At 50.1% G+C, this 23,406-nt stretch overlaps 9 protein-coding genes across 9 annotated transcripts; 4 read left to right on the forward strand and 5 right to left on the reverse strand.

Moving 5' to 3' along the window:
* Positions 1-562: 562 nt before the first annotated feature.
* A1O5_12512 (uncharacterized protein) lies at positions 563-2,430 on the forward strand (the record flags this gene model as incomplete). Its single annotated transcript, XM_007753081.1, has 5 exons — positions 563-709; positions 777-923; positions 980-1,190; positions 1,265-1,774; positions 1,832-2,430. The coding sequence occupies 5 exons, from the start codon at positions 563-565 to the stop codon at positions 2,428-2,430; spliced, it is 1,614 nt and encodes a 537-aa protein (XP_007751271.1).
* Positions 2,431-3,392: 962 nt separating this feature from the next.
* On the reverse strand, positions 3,393-4,523 carry A1O5_12513 (uncharacterized protein; the record flags this gene model as incomplete). Its single annotated transcript, XM_007753082.1, has 1 exon — positions 3,393-4,523. One exon carries the CDS (start codon positions 4,521-4,523, stop codon positions 3,393-3,395), a length of 1,131 nt encoding a protein of 376 aa, XP_007751272.1.
* Positions 4,524-6,263: 1,740 nt separating this feature from the next.
* On the forward strand, positions 6,264-6,759 carry A1O5_12514 (uncharacterized protein; the record flags this gene model as incomplete). Its single annotated transcript, XM_007753083.1, has 2 exons — positions 6,264-6,635; positions 6,670-6,759. The coding sequence occupies 2 exons, from the start codon at positions 6,264-6,266 to the stop codon at positions 6,757-6,759; spliced, it is 462 nt and encodes a 153-aa protein (XP_007751273.1).
* Positions 6,760-7,633: 874 nt separating this feature from the next.
* On the reverse strand, positions 7,634-8,540 carry A1O5_12515 (uncharacterized protein; the record flags this gene model as incomplete). The annotated part of the gene is made up of 3 exons (XM_007753084.1): positions 7,634-8,117; positions 8,187-8,407; positions 8,457-8,540. The coding sequence occupies 3 exons, from the start codon at positions 8,538-8,540 to the stop codon at positions 7,634-7,636; spliced, it is 789 nt and encodes a 262-aa protein (XP_007751274.1).
* A 687-nt stretch (positions 8,541-9,227) lies between these two features.
* Positions 9,228-10,796, reverse strand: A1O5_12516 (uncharacterized protein; the record flags this gene model as incomplete). The annotated part of the gene is made up of 6 exons (XM_007753085.1): positions 9,228-9,653; positions 9,706-9,787; positions 9,843-10,158; positions 10,218-10,384; positions 10,445-10,632; positions 10,686-10,796. The coding sequence occupies 6 exons, from the start codon at positions 10,794-10,796 to the stop codon at positions 9,228-9,230; spliced, it is 1,290 nt and encodes a 429-aa protein (XP_007751275.1).
* Positions 10,797-12,761: 1,965 nt separating this feature from the next.
* On the forward strand, positions 12,762-14,247 carry A1O5_12517 (uncharacterized protein; the record flags this gene model as incomplete). The annotated part of the gene is made up of 4 exons (XM_007753086.1): positions 12,762-12,792; positions 12,853-13,274; positions 13,329-13,580; positions 13,630-14,247. 4 exons carry the CDS (start codon positions 12,762-12,764, stop codon positions 14,245-14,247), a joined length of 1,323 nt encoding a protein of 440 aa, XP_007751276.1.
* A 618-nt stretch (positions 14,248-14,865) lies between these two features.
* A1O5_12518 (uncharacterized protein) lies at positions 14,866-16,736 on the reverse strand (the record flags this gene model as incomplete). The annotated part of the gene is made up of 6 exons (XM_007753087.1): positions 14,866-15,060; positions 15,174-15,579; positions 15,639-16,000; positions 16,057-16,391; positions 16,446-16,505; positions 16,559-16,736. 6 exons carry the CDS (start codon positions 16,734-16,736, stop codon positions 14,866-14,868), a joined length of 1,536 nt encoding a protein of 511 aa, XP_007751277.1.
* A 2,289-nt stretch (positions 16,737-19,025) lies between these two features.
* Positions 19,026-19,378, forward strand: A1O5_12519 (uncharacterized protein; the record flags this gene model as incomplete). The annotated part of the gene is made up of 2 exons (XM_007753088.1): positions 19,026-19,082; positions 19,112-19,378. 2 exons carry the CDS (start codon positions 19,026-19,028, stop codon positions 19,376-19,378), a joined length of 324 nt encoding a protein of 107 aa, XP_007751278.1.
* A 617-nt stretch (positions 19,379-19,995) lies between these two features.
* A1O5_12520 (uncharacterized protein) lies at positions 19,996-20,554 on the reverse strand (the record flags this gene model as incomplete). Its single annotated transcript, XM_007753089.1, has 3 exons — positions 19,996-20,220; positions 20,268-20,346; positions 20,397-20,554. Coding segments are annotated over 3 exons (333 nt in total), but the record flags the coding sequence as incomplete, so codon positions are not given.
* Between the last annotated feature and the right edge of the window lie 2,852 nt (positions 20,555-23,406).

Genomic DNA, 23,406 nt, shown 5'->3' on the forward strand with positions numbered 1-23,406 from the left:
TGCTACTATAAGTGAGCTGTGAGAAGGCCAAGAAAGATGACGCTTCAATTTTTAACGAGTACGTTGTGCTTTCGTTATGGTGCAGGTACGTTTAGCGTGTTACGAAACGTGTTGATAAGATCATCATATAAAGTCCTACAGCTACAGTGGGGTGCAAAAAGTTTGAATACACCTAGTATGGAGTTTTGTTAGCTAGGTGTATTCAAACTTTTCGCACCCCACTGTATCCGATAGTTTCCAGAGGAACGCTACGGCCATGCGGTCACCGGTATATCGCCCACCGTCCCATTTGTCATACCTTCTCCACCTCCAGGCTACGACTACTGCACCCCGGGTTACCAACTCCACACTTGCTGGACGTGCATCGGACCCCGTCCTCCGTACCAGAGCTAAACCCGGAGTCCCTGGAGTCCCCGGAGTCTGAGCCTCCATATCAAGGAGCCTGGCCCGCCTTCTAAATATCTCATATATCTTTCCTCGCTCTCTCCAACAAGTCCGACTAATCCTGGATCTTGATTTTTTTTGTTTTGTCAGCTCCTTGGTCTTCACAAAGACCACCACAATGGGTGAAAAGGATTTTGACGAGGTGGAACACTACAGCGGCGAACTTGTTGAGGATGGCGTAATCACGTCTGCCACGCACCAGAAGCACAGTGCTCAAGGCGTTGTTCTTGTTCCTCAACCCTCGGACGATCCTCGTGATCCTTTGGTGAGTCCTTACATGCTAGAGACCCCAGCCATCCATGGCTCTATATGATTTGACGATGGATTTCTAGAATTGGTCCTCGGCGAAGAAAGCCACCACGTTCACGATCGTGTGCTTCATTGCTTTCGCCGGTCTCCTGCAGGCGCTTGCCAATGCTTCCGGCTTTTTCTACCAGGCCGCTGCATATGGGAAGACACCTATCGAGATTTCGTACAGCGTAAGTCAAATGCAAAAGCTTTTAGGATAAGCTACCTGCTGAATCCAACAATCCAGTTATCTGCGGCGATTGCCGGTCTTACAGTCGGACCATTTGTGTGGACTCCGCTGGCCACTCGTTATGGCAAGGCCGCCATCATGTTCTGGAGCATGGTCTTGACCATGGGGACGAACATCTGGTCGGCGTGTATGACAGGAAAGAACGACTACGTTCCGTTCGTCTGGTCGCGTGGATTTGCAGGTCTCTTCGGATCCGCGCCCCTGACCAGTGAGTCTACATTTCGACGCACCTGGCATCTTCTATTGATCAGTGACTAACTCATCTATCTTCATCTCCTATAGTCGGTGCAAACTTCATTGTGGAGATCTTCTTCCTGCACGACCGCGGCAAGTGCTTTGCAATCTATACCTTCTCCATTCTAATAGGAGGAATTTGCTGCTCCACATTCTCGGGCTATATTGTCCAGCGCGTTAGCTGGACCGTACAGTTCTGGTACAACGTGGGACTCGAGGCTGTTCTCGCACTATTGTGTGTGCTTTTCCTGGACGAGACGAACTGGTCCCGTCCAGGCCAGCTACCGGTCCCGACTCCCCCTAAAGGCTTAGTCCAGCGCAAGCTGGCTACTTATTTCTTCACCAAGCCTATGACAGCCAAGAGGTCACCGGCAGAGTTATTCAAGTCATGGACGCTTACGTTCCGTGTCGCATCTTGTCCAGTATCCATTATAGTTGGAGGCAATATGCTGGTTTTTTACGGGTTTGGCATTGGCATTAACACTTTGCTGTCCATCTTTTTACAGGAACCGGTTGAGGATGGTGGATACGGCTTTTCGGCCGACCAAAATGCTTCCTGTCAGTTCTCCCTATTCTTTAACATCTTTTTTCCGCTGCGACTTATACCTGCTATAGTTACGTTCGTCTTATGGGTCGGTGCCTGTCTAGCTCAAGCATATGGTCTCTTTATCGGAGATCGGCTCCCGCTAGCTATCTGTGCCCGTAACCGCGGAGTCTGGAAGCCCGAGTATCGTCTCCACTCTACATGGTTGCCGCTCCTGGTCTCCTTCCCTCTCGGTGTTGGACTTTTCGGCGGTTCCTTATACTACCACTGGCACTATATGGTCCTCGCCCTAGGCGTCTTCCTATCCAACTTTGGCGCAATCTCAGCAATGTCCCCTCTGCTCAACTATGTCGTCGAAGCATTAACGCCAGCCTACGCCAACGAAGTCGCAGCTGCACTTAACTTTTACCGAACCTCTTTCGCCCTCTCTATTCCCTTTTTCTTGGATTATTGGATTGCAGCAGTTGGCGTCAATTGGGCCTTCGGCATGATGTCAATCTTTGTTGTTGTGGCTTATATGGGTATCATCGCGTGCATGATCTGGGGTCCTGCCATAAGGGCGAAATCATTTGTGCACGCAAATCCGGAGGCAGGTATTCACATTCTGGACGAAACTTCTCCCGTGGGGGAGAGAAGGGGATGGAGCCTGGGCCGCCGAGAAGTAAGCTGAAAAATCTCACCACACTTCACACTAACCAGTTGTGGTGGTTGACGTAGAATTTTCGGCAAATGCTTGTCGGTGACCGGAGAGGACGTCACAAATTCGATAATATTACTTCATGACCGGTCCAGGATACGCAGGCGGTTCAATCTTTCATCGTCGGGTTTTATATATATGATGAAGGCGAGCACAGCCGGTATAACAAGTTAGCTCAAGAAGAAATCTTCGGTGCCTAAATGGTTGTCAGACGACCTAACCAGCCATGGAAATCGTTCGCCGTGCATAAAGAGCAAAATAAAAGAAGGCTGAGACTTTCATAGAGAGCAACGTAAAGGTGCACGACCCGATAGTGGGTTGCTACAATCACACCGACCAAACTGCCGACACCTTCAAAGTAAGTTCGGAATGAAATACCTTCCGACGGTTGTTCTTACTTCTTCTATGCGTGACGGCAACAATGTGTGAGCTACATTGATGGAGCCGCAAGTAAATAAGTTGGCGGGGCTAAGGGGTAGCAAGGTAGCAATTAAAGATTTGACAGCTGGGAGAGCGAGACAGCTGAGAAGAAGTAAGCCAAGAGTCAAATCGGCCACCAAAGGCCGCAAACAAAAGGGAGGATCCTGTGACACATACTCTTCGCAAACATAGCTTAAAAATCTGCACGCTGAGCTGTAGGTGCACGAGTTTCGCCACGTTAATTGCGGACATCCTGACCCAAACGTTCAAAACGGACGGTAGGCCCTTAACGCTGGGGTCCCAAATAGAGACTTCAAATGGAGATACACTTTGTTTGCTCGAGAGGGTCTAACGAGGATTGTATTATAGCCTCGGACCGAGAGTCCCGACGGTTGTGCACAGAAGTATGATTTCAAATATTGTCTTGCGAAGTTGCTGAAAGACATAAACTTCTCCAGTAGAATAATACCTTCCTCGGAAATTTCATGGCTCGTTATTCCTATGAAATCTCTCATCTACCAGATAAGCACAGGTTTAATCGCCGTGCCGCGCTCCATCTCGTGAGCTGCCTCGAGCGCATCCTTCGCCGGATAGAACTTGACAATCTTCTCCACAGGGAGCTTCCCATCTCGCCACCACGCCAGCATCTTGGGTATCAGGGTCTTTGGTGCTTCATCTCCGAGGCAATGACATTCGATCACCTTGTTCGCAGCAAAGAACTCCTGGAAGTCTATGTTGAGCTCGGCGCCAGGAGGTGGGATGCCGATTTGAATGAGCTTGCTGTGCCAGCCCATGGCACTTAAGGCCGAGGCAATGACCCCCGGGACGCCGGTTGTCTCAATAACAGACGAGATGCGCTGGTTGTTAACGAGCTTTCGCACATCTTCGACCAGGCTCGTGGCCGAGCTACAGGTGTTGAGCACTTTCGTGGCGCCGAATTCTTTGGCGACATCGAGACGTGTGGCCACGCGGTCGACAGCAACGATCTCTTTACAACCGAGGACTTTTGCGGCAGCAATTGCTCCAAGGCCAACGGCACCAATTCCAGTGACCATGACAATGTCATAGGGCTGCACCTTTGCTGAATTCAGCACTGCTCCCACACCCGTCATCAGGCCGCATCCCAGAGGCGCCAAGAGCTTCAGCTCTTCGTCACTGTGCACTAGGTCCTTGACATTGATCACACTTGTCTTCTGGACAAGGCTTGTCGAAGCGAAACTCGATTGGCCAAAAAACTTGCCACCGGCGTCCCTGCCGTCTTTGGTCTCGAAGAGGCCTGTCTCGCCAGCGCGGTTGCGACCACGCCACTCCAAACAATATGCAGGTTGGCCACTCCTGCAGATATCGCAGTTATGACAATAATCATAAGAGAGCAAGACTGGGTCTCCGATATTTACATGGGTGACTCCATCCCCAATTGCCTCGACATATCCAGCGCCCTCGTGTCCGAAGATCCATGGGTACGGAATGCCAGCAGTCCGATCAGGGATATTCGACTCGTAAATGTCTGAATGGCAGATGCCAGTTGAAACCATGCGAATCTGAACCTCGTGGTCCTTGACCGTTCTAAGCTTCACTGGCTCATATCGCCAGTTGGGCGCGCCCTGAGGAGGGTAGGCGACGACGGCGGCCACTTCAATAGTCATGTCGTGTGCCGTGCAATGGAGAAAGATCCTTGGAACAGGAGGATATAGCGAGTTATATAATCGACAACGACTCGGGCGTGCTGACTTGAAGGGTTGAATTCTTATAGCTGAATAACAAATAATCCTCTATAGGAGAGGGGTTCATTTTCGGGCCATTCTCAGGACGTGCCAGTCGTTTTATCTTGAGCTGGCCGCTCCCCACATCTTCCGGTCTTTCTGTGTCAAGTGTGGAGCATCCGTTGGCACTTTGCCATTCTTCCTTTCCAAAGCCGACCTCCGGGAACGTCGCGATTCATACTAGGATGAGCCTGTTTTGTGACTTTTTACAGTAGATCATTAGCATATAGTAGAAACTGCTGAATGGACTTCGGTATATACAGAACGAAGGCCGTGGAATTTGTCTAATGCTCGTTGAAATGATCATGTTCGTTGAGAGCAAGCAAGACTTTATGCCGAATTAGTGGAACAGCACCTCTAAATGTGGGTGCGTGGTCAATTATTAGCCTGAATCTTTGTATTGAGTAGAAAGAGTCTTTAGAGACTGCATTTCCAAACTAACCCTTGCGTCGAAGGGGGATATTTCGTTTTAGGGTAACCACCATTGCACCCATGGATCAATGTAGCTCCCAACTTGGTGAACGCGCCTGCTTTTCAACTAAGTTTCTGCAATTGGCCACGATACCATTTGATTCGCTCTTTGCAGATGTCTGGGTTCTTCATATGGACCGATGCTCATACCACATCGAAATTGCAGTCTCCCGCACGTTTGAAGCCTCCATGTGCCTTTCAGTCCGAAGCCTGACCCTCCCTTCCAAGTGACCCTCAGCGAATTGATAGAGCTGCATTTGCTGAACTGTAGATAGCTCAACGTAGCAGCGATCTGAGCTGCTGACCTGGGTAAGCAGGGGTACTGACTGTTCAAAAATATTGTCCTGAGTGGAGTAATTACTTTGTAGGCGGGAGCAGCTAATTTAGGGCGTCATTTTGCGTCGAGGATTGTAACGCTCCGACGCTGGGCTCGGCCTAGTTAGGAAGACTAGGAAGCGATACTCGGCCCAATCAGAACATCTCGGAGCCCGATGCAGGCGGGTTCGGAGGCCAAAGCCGAAACCCAGCACATTCGGTTCAGCACGCGTGATCCTTAGCAGCATCTCGTGTTCCGGAGATCTGGGGCTAGAATTGCACTACGATTGGAGGAGCCACGACATGGATGAAGCCATTAGGCCATTCCTCACCAACGTCGGTGTTAGCAGCAGCAGAGCTTTGTTTTCCGTTCTAGATACTCTCTCCTCTGTGAAGCCTGACTGCGCGCAGGACGTATCGCTCGTTCAGGCTGGTTAAAAGAAGTAAAACTGTCAAACCACCGAACAAGACACCATTAGCTACATCGATGCCGTTCGTATGACCCACAGAACTTCCGTCTATCACGACCTGCTGATCAACTCGTGTAATAGGCAGTTGAGCATGAGACTCCAGTGCTGGAAGTCGTGTACGAAAATCTATCGGTGGCGTTTTGACTGGGCGGGCTAGTGTGAGTAGCAATATTTGCATATTTCCGGTCAAGCTGACATATTGACATTTGTAATATGCCAATAGCAATGTTCCCCGTACCCTTCAAATCCAGAGACTTGTCTTTGTTGCAGCGCCAAGGCCAGTTTTGGCACATCTTCTTTTCTAACGATGGAGCCGTCAGTCAGGATGAAGCAGATACATGGATGGTGCGCATGCCAATTGGTCTCGATGTCGACGCAAAAGGTAGTGGCAGAAGCGCTTGGAGGCTCGGCGGGTTCTTGCCCCTACAAGATAGACAAAGTCCTCGTGGAGAGTACATGGCGTCCGAATATCTACATCGTCGACCGCTATACTTCCGCAAGAGGTCGAATTTTCCTGACAGGAGATGCTGCCCATCAGAGCATTCCGACGGGAGGAGACAGCATGAACACGGCGGTTGGTGACAGCTTCGCCATTGGAGGGAAGTTGGCTGCGGTCACCCACGGATTTGGTGGGAGAACTCTCCTGGATTCTTACGAATATGGGCCACGACCGGTGGCTGTTCGCAATATCAAGCGCTCTGGAGTTCACTTTTCAGTGCATCGGCAATACATTGAGTGGGTTAGTGAGGCTGGACATTATACCATCTTAGCAGATACCGAATAAGGTCAAGCACTACGACGCGAAATCGATCAATTCCTCAGCGAACACGCCGGTGAGAACAAAGAACACGGCATCGAAGTAGGCTATCGCAACAACCATTCCCCGTCGTGGTCCTTGATACCGAAGAGCCAGAGTGGAATTTTCCAGGGCTATATTCTGTCAACATGGCCCGGCTCTCGGGCTCCGCACCTCTTCCTCGCTGACGGCCAGACTAGTGTTTTTGACCTTTTCGGCATGGACTTCTCGATCATCGGTTTCTCCCAAAGCGGTCGCTTGCGTCTGTGTTCGGCAACGTGGCTGATACACTGGGTTTGCCCCTGAAAAGATCCATCTTCCCGATGAGCCTCATATTCACAAACTGTGGGAGCGACGGGCGGTCTTGATCCGGCTGGACGACCATGTCGCATGCCGTGCCCCTCTGGAGGACGACGCCGTGATCAATCCAGAAGAAATTCTGAGAATTGCAGCCCGACTAGACACTCCGTCAACAAGGAGAAATCTAACGTTGAATGGCAATTCCGACTGGTGGCAGCTGTTCTGAATAGGGGCTTTTCAGGCACTCTGGGTAATGTCAATCAGAACAAGGTCCAGGGACTAGCGGCCTTCCAGAAGTGATTACGAATAATCGATCGAAGTCTCACGCAAAACACATCAAGTATGTTGTATGTAGAAATTGAGTTTCAGAAGAAACTTATATGGAGCACTGTTGCTACGGGGACTTCGATAGCAAGGAGAGAAGCCTCACGAGCAAGGTAAAGAGAGTCATATAGGATGGCGTCGCATAACAAGCTGAGATGGATGGTTCCAGGAGGTGTTTTTCGTACGCCAGATTATTGGAATCGGATAAGTTTTTGTAAGGACACTTGCCGGAAGACCTGAGTTTTGTGGAGCAGGGGAGCTTGAGGTAGTAATTCAACAAACGGTACATGCTATGTATGCGCAGTTTATGGTGTGAATCAGTTTAAAATCTCTTCTTCAGCGGAATTTGGTGTCTCCCAATGAAAATCCTCCCACTTCGGGACACCACTGAGCTCGCAGCCCGCAGCTTTTGAGGCAGCGATTCCCAGATCGTAAGCAAATTGCGCCTGGCTTCTTGTGGCCCCGTGACGGATGGCTCCCTTCAGATGCCAAACTAGCTGTTCAGGACAGTTCATTGCAACAAGACTGGCAATAGCGACAAGCTCCGTCTCCACATCTTTAAGAATTCTATCTTCAGAACCCCAGTATTCGTAAATGAGCCTCTGATTTAAGAGATCTATCGCTGCGTCAGCATGGTATTTGCAGTCTCCAAAGCTGTTGTGCCTACAAAAGTCTGGTTGGTACTTCTTCAGAGTTGCTCGAACACCTTCAGCCCCTATTGGAGTCCAAAGGATATCAAAAAACTTCTTCCCGCGGGCTTCCCTTTTATCCTGTTCCTCCGGGTCGTCGTATGACTCGAACCTGAAAGTTGGGACGATGTCAATGAAACACCGCCAAAGGGTCTCACCTCGATCGATGTTCACAGCTTACCGGGGTCCATAATGATCGATTTCCTCGTCGCTTAAATCTCTGAATAGTGCAAACGCTGCCCCTGCCGAGCGTGGTACTCCCACAAAGATCGTCGATTTGAGGATTGCCTCTTTCAATCTCCGCTGGACCAGCTTGGCAAGTTCGAGAGGCAGGCCGTTTGTGGCGGCACGGTATACTGAGGGAACGGCTGATCCAGCCCCAGCACCTGTAAGAGCAGCGGTCTGAAGAGTAATTAGTAAAATTCAGATTGAGAACTCTCTCAATTCGTACGGCCACTAGATACCAGGTCGCTTTGAGCGGGTCTCGCTCGCCCTCGCGATCACGAAAAAGGATGACCGTGTCAACCAAAGCCATTGATCGTGTATATGGAATGCTGTTATGAGAAAGCTCTGTATTCGACTTCGACAGGTTGACAGCTATTGCTATATCATGAGTTGATCACAATCACCAAGGGACAAGTCACGAGGAAGCGTTAAAACATGCACTTCCATACCATGCGCCAGGAGGAAACCCTCACTGAGCTCGGTGGCCGAGGAACGAGGAAGGTGCTGGCTCATTGCTCGAGGCGCCCGGCATCCGACGGGGTCCGAGCCAGGGCGTCACAATCGTGAGAGACATGACCTTTTTGCAACATACGATCTAAAGACGCTCTAGCATAGTCGCCAGGGAAGCCTCGGGAGGATGGCGAGATATTGTTTTATTCTGCAAGAGCAAATGGTTATTAAGGCACGGATTCTAGTCGTGATTCTAGCATAGAGAACGGCTAATATTGCCCGGTCTTCTGTATAAATCTCCTAAAGCTAATCACTTTTTGGAATCACTATGGCATTGCCCTCACGCATAGCGCGATTTATAAACACAGGCAGTTAGATTTACTATGATGAAGCACAATTAAGCAACGAATTAAATGACGATTTATGTTGCTGGGCACGACATGCGTTACCTTTAATACTGAGCAAAGTAGGGGATATCGCATGTCGTCGCCCGACTGTGATGTATTTTCTAAAGTTGGGCCATAGGCCTGCCTTTCTGGTCCTTCGCTTACTGGATAGACTCCCCTTTTTGAGATAGCCACTCTTCAAAAGCACATTCAGCATCAGCAACTGCATCAAAGCCAACAAGATCATTCCAGTAGTCTGGGCGCAGAAAGCACCAACCAGTGCTGTCGGGTCCTCCTCGCAAAGCAACATCGCGCTTCTCTTGCATAGGTCCATCCGCTAGATGGTACCAGAACCGGTTCGCTGTCGCCCCCTGAACATTGATCGTAGTTCGCGATTTCCGGATGCCCTCGTATAGGTTCAAAATCTCCGGAATAAACTTCGCAGATGTTCCTTTGAAAAGTGGCTCAGAATCCAGCAACCCAAGCAGCCTGCCCAATACAGCGCCATCTTCGACTGCCATAGCGGCCCCTTGACCTTGATAAGGGAGGGTAGGGTGGCAGGCATCTCCTAGAAGGGTGATGCAGCCCTGTATTGATAGTCAGCCCTCAGGAACCTCAACCGGTCAGTATGTGGCGTACTTTAGTCCAAGTGGCGAGCTCCTCATGGTGACAAAGCTTCCATTTCAGGACAGAATTTATTTGGGATAGAATCTTCGTGAGCCTGTCTAAGTCTTGGTCAACTGTTCGAAAAACCTGGTCACTGACTGCAAACTCACACGTTATCCCAGCCTTCAAAGCTGAGTCTCATCTCGTCAACCGTCCCTTGAACCGTTCGAGCTCCTGCAGGCATATTGTCCGGTCGAAGAAGGACTAGGTTGTAGGTGTTGCCCTGACTTATAGGGTAAAAGACGCAATGCTTGTCTGGGCCCAGCCACACGGTAACTACCTGTCTGTCATAGATCGCTTTCACCTCCGGGTCGTCCAGTGCTTCGATCTCTTCTCGACTTAAAGTAGCCCGGTAGGCCAGATCCCCGGTTTCGACAGGGGGAGACTGATGACCCAGCAGAATTTCACGCGTGGTTGACCATAAGCCTGGGAATTCAGGTCAAAAATCACCAATTTAGGTAGAAACATTGCGGCTGACGACTGACCATCGGCACCAATGATTACGTCCGCGCTCAATGTCTCTCCATCTTGCACCAAGACTTGTGACTTATCAAAGTCCAGACCTTCAACGGTACAACCTAGGCGAATGTCCACGCCTAATCTTATGGCCTCTTGCATCATGATTTCGTGGTAGTCGGCACGGTGGATAACGCTGGAGAGTCCATGTCAATTGTTCGACCGTAAAAAGGCGAAAAAGGGCAGCTGTACTCACAACCAAGGCGATCCATACTTCTGCACCATGTTTTCTCTGCCTGGTCTAATGTACAGGACTGAGCCATTATCATATCTTCGTATTTCAAGTTTTTCAGGCTGTATCGCTCGTTCGAGGAGAACTGGAAGGACCCCGAGACGATGGGCAATGCGTGAGGCATTCGCGGACACCTGAATGCCCGCACCGATCTTTATCCACTGTCAAAATTCGATCCACGACTTGCACGGTTATGGCGGCTCACAGGCAATATCTTCGGGGCTCTTTCCAATAGGAGCACATCCAAGCCTTCACGGCGGCATGATATAGCACAGGCAAGGCCGCCTAGGCCCGCGCCAACAATAATGACCTTCATTGGAAGCACCAACAATATTATGCTGTCAGGGTTAACCACCTTGACTTCCAGGTAAACAGCAATTAAATAGTTCTTGGCCTGTATACTAGACCTCAGAGCAGTCAGACCGAGGTCCGTTTTCGTGTTGGCGACAGTCGGGGGCCGACAGACGCTGGCGCGAAAGGGCCTACAGCACAAAGATGGGTTCCGACCTCAACTTGCAAAGACGTGACCCAGATCAATCATGGCAGGCGGCTCCGGAGGTGACTAGGCTGCCAAATTAGATCATCTCCTTTCACCCTTATGCCTTTGGGCTATGTGTAGTCGCTTCCGTTTCCACAACACGACAGTCCGCTTCAGATTTTCCATGGACGATCGACTTCGCACGAAGGTGAGGGCCCCATGTCATACAGGTCACAATACGAGCATAATACTTCACAGGCCACACGAGCCAACACGGTAAAGAGGAGTTGGACCGGAGCAGTGCCAGAACCCGAGCGAGCGCCCGGGGCTAGGCTACGAACAGTCCGACCAACGCACTCTAACCATGCCAAGTAGTGCGGGCTCGAGAAGAGTTACGAGTACCGGTAGGAGGGCCCATGGGGGCGTGCGGACTTGTGCAATTTCGCGTCGCTGTTGCTCTTCTTGCAGTAGGACTTCAAAAGCTCCCTCTTGCCCGCGTCTTGTGTTTGCTGTCTGTAGCTCACGCGCGTTCAATGTCTGTCTGATCCTCATCATGGCTTACGCAACTCCATGCAAACTAATAAACGACATGACAGACGAGTCTTACTGTTTCGATTTCTTTGCCGGATATGATACGATATGAATGAAGAGGAAACCATCTTTACTGTATCCTTTTGCAAATTGTGCTCGTGGTTCGTCTTAAGCCAGTGTCGTTAGGGGCTGGTAGGTGCCCAACAGCCCTAGACCCCCCAGCTAGCAGGAATCGCGTGGACCCCTTGTGATAGGCTTTGGTAGCGACAAGCCGGCCCTGGAGACCCCGCGTTGAAGCCGAGACTATTTTAGCTAGCTTTCCCCTCCTTTGCGGAGTTTTCTGCATCCGGTTCCCGGATCAAGCGACTTTGAATCTTCTCTCTTCTTCATATTCCCCAGTATTCTGCCTAGCATAGTTGAAATAGCTGAGTGGACCGTCTAGTACCTGCAATGTCGACTTTCCTCAGGCTTGAGCCTCTGCATTGACTACGCTTTGTCCTCGGGTCTCATAAGAATGGGTCAGGGAGAGTTGAGCAGGCGCAGTTGCGACCATTGCCGTCAACATAAAACCAAGGTAAAACTCCTGTTCTTGGGCCTTCCCAGTGCCTGGCCGCGGGCTAAAAAGCACTACTTCGTGCATGACAGTGTATAAGATTGGAAGATGCTACCTGCAGACGATGCTTCAAGGCTGGCCGGCCTTGTGTCACTTCGAACGTGAAAACTGGCAGACCATATTACCAAAGCTCAAAAGAACAGTACGATTTGATGAGTACCATTGTCAGGCATTTTCTCCCCGATGCTGCTCTGGATAAGGAGAGCCTCCGGCAACTTGTGACGCAGCTGCACGAAGATGACAACAACCGCGGCAGTAATGACGGCAATGACAAGAACACAACTCCTGACAACAATACATCGAGTGCAGCAGACTGTCATCATCAAACGCCAATCGGTGGGGTCAATGCTGGCTTGCGAAGTCCACTGCCAGCAACAGCTCTAGTTGAGACAGGTCTACTTACGTCAGTCGAAACCACCATCCAGTTACAACCTGCTTCAAGAAGATCCCCAGACCAGACGACATCAGAGCCTCACCTGCAGCGCTATGACTGTCCCGATGGGCTGAACCAGGGAAATGCCGGCCTTGGACCACTTTCGACGGCGAGGCTGGCCGAGTATGCTTGCCACCATTCAATATCAGCATTCGATGCGCCACAGACATGCTCACCGGAGAGCACCAGAGCTTCTTGGACAAGCGAAACAGAGCCGACCGAGAGCATGGCTCGTGCAGAGTTGATGAATATTACGAGTGAGTTGCGAGGCATGGCTTGATTTGGCTCAAGACGGCTGACTCGCAACCGCGACTCAGGATACGACAGCGGCACCAGCTGGACTGCGTTCTTCCGCAAAATACACTCTACTAAGGGGCCCAAATATGGCGATGCGCTAGGGGGTTCTGTCTTTAGGTTCGATGAGCTGACTGGCAGCAAACAAGTCGACCAAGTTCAGCCCACCGATCTCCCACCTAGGGCCGAGTTTGAGCGAGCGTCCTTGAAGTTCTTCGCCGAGATCAATTGCGTAAACTATATTTTGAGCTATGAGCAGTTTTACGTCTATATGTCCGACTGCTTGGATCAAAGGCACCCGCTCAGCCATGGGGTATTCATGCTCTTGTGTTTGATACTGTCATTTGACTCCAAGTACGAGGAGTTCTTTTCCAAGGCATGCGGACATGTTGAGTATACATTTGAGGAAGGAAGCATAGCCAGTGTGGAGTCTCTAATGCTTCTCGTACGGCCTTCTTTCTCTTCCATACTACGACCACGTTGCTAACTGCGAATTCAGGCTTTGTGCCGGCTGAACAGAGATCAGAGAAATCTAGCCTGGATCACTCTTGGTTGCGCGTCCAGGATTGCGCAGTCCTTGGGACTGCACTTGAAGGAATCGTGCTGGGAAGAAAAGTCTCCTTCTATTATTGAGAGCCGAAAGCGTTTATGGTGGTCTCTTTACGACCTGGAAATTTGCCTCGCATATCGTCTTGGAAGAAACCCCGGGATCAACCCAGCATTCTGCAGTTTGGATATCCCGTCTCAGGCGGTAAGTAAGCCAGTATCTAGCCACGAGACGTACTGGCTGACATACTCAGATGTTGAACATGACTCCATACACTCCTCCAGATTACCACAAAGCCGTCGCTCAGCTAAGCAAGATCACTTACCTGATAGTACAGGATCTATACGGGCCGAGAGCGGCGCAAATCTGCCTTGACAGTCGTGCCGAGGAGATTTTGGGTGACATACAGTGCTTTTGGAACGAATTGCACGAGTATCTAAAGCCTGGGGCCCCTTTGGCAGCATCTCATAGTCGGGCCGTCCACTACCTCGGACTCCGCTATGAGTACACAATTCTGGTTGCGACAAGACCGTCGGTGGTCTCTTGTTGGAAGTCCTTCGGCTCTTGCAGCGACCGCTTGATGCAACGTGTACAACTGTGCGAAGCAGCCAATAGAAGGTCCCTCATACTCCTCAAGAGAATGGCCCAAGAAGGTTTATTTAGTCAACAAAACTTCCTGGATGCGACTTATGTGCTTGCCAACGCACTGATTTTGCTCTTGAGGCTCGTCAAAGACCCTTCAAGAGAACTCCTCATGGAAGCGGATGAATATTGCCTCCTCATCGACATGACCCAGCATCTGAACATCGGCAGGGTGACAAAACGTCATTTCGAAGAGACCACATGCGAAATAAGGTCAAGACTTGGGTGAGTTGCTTCCTCAGATAAAGCGACGTGCGCAAACACTGCTGACGGTGTTTAGCTTAGGAGGAGAGATGCGCAGTTCGAGAGATATGTCCGTCAATGAGCTTCTTGAGAACTTCATGGGCGTGAATGAATGCATATGGCCGACATGGCCTTTTGATGATGTTGCCGAGGTGGAATTGACCACGGCCATACCTTGAGTTGCCATTTCGAGCGGCTTTGCTGATATACAGCGCCAGCTGGGGTACATTTATACCACGTCCGGCCCTGGTAGCATTTTCCAGAAAGTCTCACCATTTCGCTCGGAGATATTCTCCTATGGCCTAGTTCCACGAAAGCAACAACTGCAGTTACCATGCACGGGTTTCGCAGCTATTCATATACTCCAGAAGGGCTTGAGCAATCGAAGCACATCAGCACCGAGAAAGTGTGATGCCTCCACACAGGTTTACCGTTGTTTTTCTGTGTAAGAGGGTACAGAAAGTATTCAGGACTCTTGTACCTAGTTTCTTCTTCACGTCCTCTTACATCCCGTTCCATCGTGCATTCTCACTCAATAGAGGAGCTTAAAGTCCCCTGACCAAACAAATGGCCAAGAATATCCAAGCTGTTCCCCTCAAATAACTCACAGGTGGACTTCCCCACGTCTCCTCAGATATACGTAGAGGCCACTCTGAAGATAGAATAGGCCCGTGATATGATCCAGAGGCTTTTGGCTAACAAGCGTCATTTCATACCTTCGAAACAGCTGGGGTAGGAGTTTGTTCATTTCGAAGAGTGCAAGATGTCTCCCAATGCAAAGATGAGAACCGCCCCCAAACTAGTGTCCTTATCAGCCTATTCGCTCTGCATCTCCTCGCATCAAAAGGATAGCCACTTCGCTGAAAGGGCCCAATGCTGGCTCAAAATTGTTGAAATGGTGGGTACACATACCTGAAACATGCATCTTTCCATCATTTTCACACGACTCTCGTCCTTGGACAACCATCTCTCAGGATTGAACAAGTCCACATCGGCTCCGAAAATATCTTTGTCTCTGTGTAACACCCATGCATTGAGAGCAACCTGCGTGCCACCCGGCAGCCATGTGCCATTGATCTCTGTACCTCCGGTAGGAACCATCCGAGTTATATTAGCACCCAAGGCAGGCTGCAGACGCATCGTCTCTTTGAGACAAGCTTGGAAATATTCGAGCGCTTGTGCCTCTTTATACTGAACCATCTCTGAGAGCGGACTACTGAGAATCTCCGCAACCAGTTTATCATGGATCTCAGAGTTTGATAGTACATGCCAGACAAATGATTGCATCGTAGAAGCTGTTGAATCGGACCCGGCCGCCCTGGTAGCTTGTTAGTCAAAGCAGACCACTCGGAGGATACAAGAAGAGCTAATCCATACACCGCCCCCGTCGATAGGGAAATCACATCTTGAATCGAGAACTTATCAGGGTATTCGTTGTGAGACTCCAAGTGTGCCTTGAGCAGACATTTCGGTCCGGTTCCAGCAGCATCGTCGTCCTCTTCCAGGTGTCTCTTCAGCATGAGTTCTGCCGTTCGGGGGAGTAACGAGACTGCGTTTTCGGGGAGGAAAGGGACATATTTCCAAATCGGATTGGAACGTGTCAGCTTTTCAACAAAAGGGACTTGGCCAACGATTCCACTCTCCCAGCCTGATCTCCGGATTGTTTTGCAGAATCCATCCATATCAGTACCAGCGTCAAGGAATCCAAAAGGGTGCGCAAAAGCGAATTGACCCAGAACCTGGACCGATCATCGGAATCTGTAATAAATTTGGATACCAGGGGTGTGGCACATACATCAAATGCTAGATAGTGCAACCAGCTCCCCAGATCGACGGCCAATTTGTCATGCACCGCAAAGCCGTCCATCTTTGACTGAAATTTCCACAGCAGAGCTTCTATGTCTTCGGTATGTTGCTGAACTGATGCTAGGCTGTAAGGCGGCACGGCAAACCGTTTCATGACGGCATGAACAGGCTCGCGAATTTCCGTGAAGAGGTCTTTAACATTGGGTGGCAGAAAGATAGTGTAGAAGTCAGACTTATAAAAGCCTTTACCGGTCTTGAAGATATCGAGAGCAGCCAAAGGTGACGCCATAGAAATCTCGTTTGGACCCAATCTCACAATAGGACCTTATATTATATGGGATTAGTTAGAGGATTGAGAATTCACCTTGTCCAAAATACCATATTGACGGTGTACCGCGATGTAGTGCTCTTCTGCTTTGCCGGTCCAGGCGGTCCACACTAAGTTGATGCTTTTAGTCGGAGCGATAGCAAAGCCATACTCATGACCTTACCTTGCCATAATCTCGTGAAAGATGCAAGTAACGGGCCAGGGAATTTGCGAAGCGGGCTGGCATATCGGTTATAAAGTAGCGTGAGAAGGACACCGAGCAACAAAAAGCTCACGCCATATAACTTTATGTAATGCGATAGGGACTCTGCCCTCGAAAGCTGCAGTGCTAATTGCGCCATGAGGACCAATTGAGGAAGATGAGTATCGAGAGTCTCAATTGCGAAGTTATGTATGAGAGCAGCTGTACGTAGACATCTGCGTCTACTTATGAAAGCAAGTTGTAAAGTCGTTGCTACGGGGCCGTGGTCCGGCTTTGGAACATTGGCACAATGACCTTACAATTTTTGGATGAAACTCTCCGGTGCCGTATCATATTTCCGGGGTATGGCATTTCCCCTACGGGATCCGACATGGACGCGATCCCAGGTTGAGCTCGCACAGGAGGCGTTGTACAGAGGGCGATGGGGTTAGGAGGCTGCTGTTGAGAACGGGACTGCCTCGGGGGACATACAAAAGAGATATTGTGTGTTTCATTAGCGATCTCGTCCGGTTCGAACGTCTCTCATTTGTCCATCCCTGAAGACGTTCCCCACTAAAGTGCACTAAAACTAGTTGCTATATTAGTCTTGCGTCCGAGTTTCAGCGGGGAAGTACACTAAACTGTACATATCGCATGATTCTCCTGCCTCGGGTTCCGCATCAAACAGAGAAGAGGTTTTGCAGCCTCTTTGCCTCAGAATCAGCATTCTGTGCTGCAATTATCTCCGCTACCGACCTGCTGCATGAAAGAGCCGAGGTTAATTCCCTGGACCGCGCAGGGGGTCCATGCTGGGGATTTTCAAGGCTCGGATGTGTGATCTACCAGTCTGGAGCTGCCCGTGTGGGTTATCGGACGCCGTTAACAATGATGCATGCCTCAACTGAATCTCATGATGCTCCTCGAGGTTTGCGGTATTTTTGTTCTGTACGGATGAATTGTCTACTGGCCGTTCTCCAATCTATTGTTGAGGCACATCTCATTTTCTCATGGGCAGGCTAGCATACCGTTGAGCTGCGACCTGCGCCCTTTGCATGATTTTGTCTGTGGTTCGATGACTCCAACGTCGTCTTGAGTCACATTGCAACTGCACGCTGTTGGGTTTCAGCCTTCGAGGTGGAAGGGAGGCTTGATGCAATCTGTTCCATATCTCTCGCATCGCCTCTCACGGGACAGACCTTGCGGTCCGTAGTTGAAGTGCTATCATACTCCCTATCAAAGCCTACGATTTCGAGCAATGTGTAGAAGATTATAGATGCAAACGCCTCCCCTCGATGATTCTCCTTCTTAAGTGTTGAATTTCGTGGAGTGCTGGGATACCATGGCAATGGAGTTCCCATCAGCTTGGCCTTGATTTCTGGGGCAACTTAGCCAGACTCCACGTCCTCGTTTATGGCTCCCTAAGTCGGATATAGCAGGCGGGATATGAGATGTGCTTGACTGTGTGCCGAACCGTGCTACTAATGTGAGCTTCAGCTTGAGTCGACATCGTCTAAGACTTATTCCCCCTGTTCACGTTGTGCACCATAACAAGTGGACGCAGACCAAGGCGATGCACAACGGAGACTGCAGACGTCCAGCAGCAACCTACGACAAGAGCTGATGCCAGTATCTGCGAATTCATGCATTGTGGGGGTTCCACTTCTCAGGATTTACCGCAAGAGACATTAAAATATCTTGCGCTACGGCCTCAAATCCCGGCCGAACAGTGTTGTCATCTGAATATACGCGCCAAATCACTCTCAACATTACAAATTTACCGGCAACCTGGCAAGACGGTTCCATTATTCTCGAACGGGGCGAGGTCCATCAGACACTGCCGATCTCCCTCTGTAAATGAAATTCCGCTCTAGAACAAGCTTGGCTGGCTATGGTAGGCTACTCTTTCACTATTGCCAGAGGAAAACGCTGCCGTTAGCTTGGAAAGACAAATATGCATCTCGCGACTAGACAAGCCGCGGACCGGCTGGCGTTCAGACTTGGCTCGCTCGTCAACAACGGAAGCTGGCAGGCAGGCCAAAACACGTCTGCTGAGAACCTTCATAATGGCGTCTGCTGGGGCGAACGGGAAAAAGAGTCGACAGAGGTTACAAGATGGCTCAGCAGACTTGTCTTGCCTAACCTGTCATGGATTGTTCTCCGCATGCTCCAGAGATGGACCTTACAGGGATCCGAAGACAGAGTACTGCGTGGCTGCAGCATTCGACGAACCGGGAGAGGTAATCGCTAGGATCAAGAACATGGCATTCTATCCGGAGTATTTAGCGGATACGCAAGCTATAGAGACCAAAATATTGCGCGACGTCTTTGCTAGAAGGGACCTCTGGTGACGTAGTGGCGATCTCCTCTCGGGAAGACGGGCTCGGCTGGGTCACCTTCCTCGATCGAATAGGCGACAGTTTTCAATGGAAAGGGGAAAACGTCAGTGCAGATGAAGTCCGAGCCTTCATATCGGGAATGCAGTACGTATTGGATGCCGTGGTGGTTGGTAAGTAGCTCAAGGGCTACGATGGGTAGGCCGGTGCGGTGGTCATTGCCCTCGACGGCTCACCCGATGGCGAGATCGAGGGCCGATTCATAAAGGGATTATATCGCATTCTGAGGCGAAAGGGTCTGCCAGATTATGCCCTGCCCAAGCTTATGGCCGTTACAAATGAGCTTGCGGCGGTTGGCGACACGTTCAAGCACGCCAACCAGAGTTTTAAGGGCATAGACTGGAGTGCGGCCGCCTCGGACAAGGGTACACGGAAGTACTGGCTCGATTCTGAAGCTAAGACGTACTGACCGATCGATGCGAAGAGCTGGGCCACCATCGAAAAGGGCCAAGCCAAATCATGAGAGCAGTGGAATGGCTGACCCAACTGTGGTCAGAAACGGGGCAACATGCTTGGAAAATGCTTCCGGCCAAAAGAAGTCTTCGCCCAAACAAAGGCCCAAGGCCGGCGAATCTTTACGAACCTCAGACCTCTGTCTTCTCGGACGAGACTCCCAACCAGGAGTTATATCACAGGCGTTGTTCCATAGTCCGACAGCCGAGTGCATATTCAAGTTCTTAGTCTGAGAAAGGCCTTTAGCAAGTCATAGAACAATTTCACGTAGCTGGAAACTTTCTCAGCTCACTACCTTAAGGACAGCTAATATGTCTTGCCCTGAGCAGCTTAGATCAACAATTACAGCTCTTCTTAAGATCAAGCATCTAGGCTTGCCTGCTGGCAAAAATGTGGCAAACTCGGAGATTTCCCACAGCAACCGAGAAAGTTGGCATATCTTCAACAAGCGTGTCATTGGTGGAAAGGCACGCTCCTCCGGTTCTATCGAACGTGGAACCAGGAATTTGACTGTAGCATGCTTCGTAAACTTCGTCCGTGAGAGACCGTCATTATTGAGGTGGCAGTATCAGGCACGGCCTGGTTCTCAGTCATGATATTTCCCACTTTAAGAACATCCGTCCCAACTGTTGCAGAAGCTGAAGGGACATCGCCATACCGGACCTGCCGGGTGTTACCAGAGATGTTCTGAAAGGTGGGTGATTAGAGAGGATCGAAGATCGTCTCGTTGGGGACATCATTGGCGTCCGGTATAGCTGTGGACCGCACCCAAGTGTCCGCTGAAGCTGAATCAAAGTTCTAGAAATGTCAACAAAGGAACTGAACCCTGAAGCTGTTTGAAGTACCATCTGCACAGTTTGCTCCAGAGTTCCGAGCTGGATTAAACAAGTATAGAACGGGTCATTTTCCTTGTCGTCGGCACTTCTGCACAGTGTAGATTAGCGGCGTCGTGAGGGCGAGGGAGACTGCCATACACCGAGGTAGGAGTCCCATCATCCTGGAGTCCGAGGAGAATATTGTTATTGTTCCGGTGGTAGGGACTCGGAGTTGTCGGATTGATGTCGTGTTTGTGATAGAGATAGATCAGCGACTTGGTGCCATCAGCATGGTAGTTGGTATTGCGGTGGATGGGCGCCCAGTTGACACCAGGAACTGCTCTGGCGAAAGGTTCGCGGACTCGGAGGTGCAGAAGAATGCTTCAGGAGGAGAACGTTCGTAATGGCTTGATGTTGATATGCCGCTCGGCAAGAGTGGATTGCAGAAAGATAAAATGAGGGCCGTCAGGCGAAAGGAGGTTGTGGCAGATTTGGGGTGAGGTAGGGAGAAATAGAAATAAGGTACATGCTGGCAAGAAGAAAAATGGACTTGCCGGAAAGCAATGACTTCAGATGCATTGTGACAACGCCACACGAGATTCTGGAGGAATGGGATCAACTCAGGTCGGGACTACGAAGGTTTCTCTGCAGGATACCAAATAACAAGCACTCAACGACAAGTTGAACCAGAGAGAGTTCTTCTTAAATCCTCCTGCATTGACTTCACTGTCGTTGGGACATGATGTCAATTCCGGCTCTGTCACACTTGCTAAGAGGTTTCCATTTTCAGAGCCGAGAAACCAAACGCGAGGATGAAGTAGCAGTCGAGCTAGCGGGATACTTGTGTAACGTGCCATCAGCGGATACCTTACACTTCAGCCATGCAGACTCATCCGGCTTCCAAAATCGTCGCCAGGTAGCCGGCCATGAGCCTCGAGTCGTAGAGAAACCCGACAGTGGCCGGCGAGCCTTTGCGGTACATTCAAGTCTGTATTGTGAAGCACGGCGCCCGAATGTTTGACTCAGATCGGCAAGATCACTTGTCAACGGTCGCACTTGGTTTGCCATAGTGCCAGTAAAGTTCAGCAAGACCAAAAGGCTGCCGTCGACCTTAGGTGAGGCCATCTCGACGTGCTGTAACAACATGAGGAAATACCTCCGTGACTTTTCAAGGGCCAGACCGAATACAGCTGAGGGCATCACCTGTTCATGTCGGCCTTCAGGGTTCAGGTTACTCTTGGACACCTCAGCGTTGTCCAAGATGAAGATAATGTTCAGGAACAACACTGCAGCGAGAGTAATTGTAGCAAACATCAGATCCCCCTGACTCTGCAGGAACCCAGGGCGCACAGCTGTGAAATCCGCGAACGTTTCCAGGAGCTTGCCTCTGATGGCTGCTGACCGAGTATCAATCCAGTTGACTGGATGAAATTTGTCGGCTTCGGAAAATGGTGCGAGCTGTTGTTGAATGGTGGCGTCGAGGAGGGATCGCAGAGAAGATAAGATGCTTCACAAAAATTTCCCTGCCCATCCAATCTTTCTACGAAAACACCCTCATTTCAGTTGGGTTCTGCAGCCACTACTTCAACGTGGCTGCTGACGTTCGACCGGAACAGACTTACTGGCGTACCGTGAAATAACCACTGTACATTGCATCGCCTAGCAAGCATGCAATCACCCATGTTTCACAACCGCAGCTGGCCTCCGCTGGTCAAGCCTCCTCCGACTTCGTTGTAACCACGCGTACTCGCGGCAGGAGATGAGACTGGGGCAATTCAAGTGTTTGATGTGAACTCGAGAGCGATTCTCAAGATATAGAAAGACCAGCAATAGGCTGTTCACACTGCGAAACAGAGTCCAAGGGAGAGCACGTCTCTAATGAGCCGTGGCGATGACAAGGCTGTCAGGTTTTAGGATCTCCCCAGTGAATCCAGCGTCGAATCCTTTTGCGGACACCAGGATTATGTTCGGACCGGCTCTTTCCTCCCTAGGCAGGGGCGCAACCTGCTCGTCTCTGGAAGCTATCATTAGACTGCGACTCTGTGATCCTCGAATACCAACAAGGGCTGTCATGATATTAAGCATATTGCTTCCGGGAGGATGGTCTTTGTAGATTTTCAGGGACAGTAATTCTCGCTTCTGCCGAGGGCCAAATCGCGGTCTTAGACATTGTCATCAGTAGACCTCTGCACATAATCAAGAACCATCAAAAGATAGTCACGTCCTTCTGCTAGGCATTAAATAGTACGAGAGTCTTCAGTAGCGGCCTCGATGGACCCATACAGGTATCAGAAACGACAGGCTGAAATGTGGCCGCAGGCTCGAAATATCTGTCTCCCATTCTCTCGTTGGCTGTCATTGGGTCTGGTACTTTCTCCGACGACAGGCATGTCGTCGTCGGTATGTCCACTGGCCAATTGAGCATCAAGACACGATCTTCTAGTGAGCAAAAAGGCAAAGAGCGAGAAAGGCAGAGATAAATGGAAGCATTGCTTGCAGGCGAGATCTAAGAATCCTACTCTTGATGACTGTACCCCCGTGGGACAAACAATGGCAACTTCTTCTAACAATTCTGTATCTTCTTTGCACCATGGAAGCTTGGTAAATGTGTGTTGGCGCGTCAGGCTGTGTCTCTCGGTTTGGATCTTGCTTACCTGAATCAACTCCTCAACAGACTCCGCAGAGGTAGTCATCGACAAGAACTTCAAGGGCTCAGAGTTCTTTGGCCATCGATGCAGATTCTCGATACCGATAGCACTATCATCTTTGATATATTTTTGCATTAGTTCCTGCAAGGGAAGGCTACTGACGAGTAGATGGATCAATGAAAGTATTGAGCGATAATATCCTTCGTATACTAGGCGTATCTAAGGAGACTTGAGCCTTTAAAGGGGTTTCAAGGAGCTGAGGAGGAGTGTGCGGTTCTTATACGCTCCTCCCCCGCTAGTACGTTGGCCTCTTGTTGGTTTATTGTCTAGGGCTCCGAGTGAGTTGTCGGTGTCCTAATATAGTAATGGTAATGGTGAATATAGAACGATAGCTAATCATCAGAGCTACTTCAATTAGGCTCCCTAGAAATCGGCCACGACAAAACAACGGAATGTGTGCAACGTTGGTCTTTCTCGCTACTGGTCTGGTCGCCCTTTTTCATGACTCCCTTTGGTTTTTA

This window comes from Cladophialophora psammophila, assembly GCF_000585535.1.
Source record: "Cladophialophora psammophila CBS 110553 chromosome Unknown aczJe-supercont1.34, whole genome shotgun sequence".
Taxonomy (NCBI): Eukaryota; Fungi; Ascomycota; class Eurotiomycetes; order Chaetothyriales; family Herpotrichiellaceae; genus Cladophialophora; species Cladophialophora psammophila.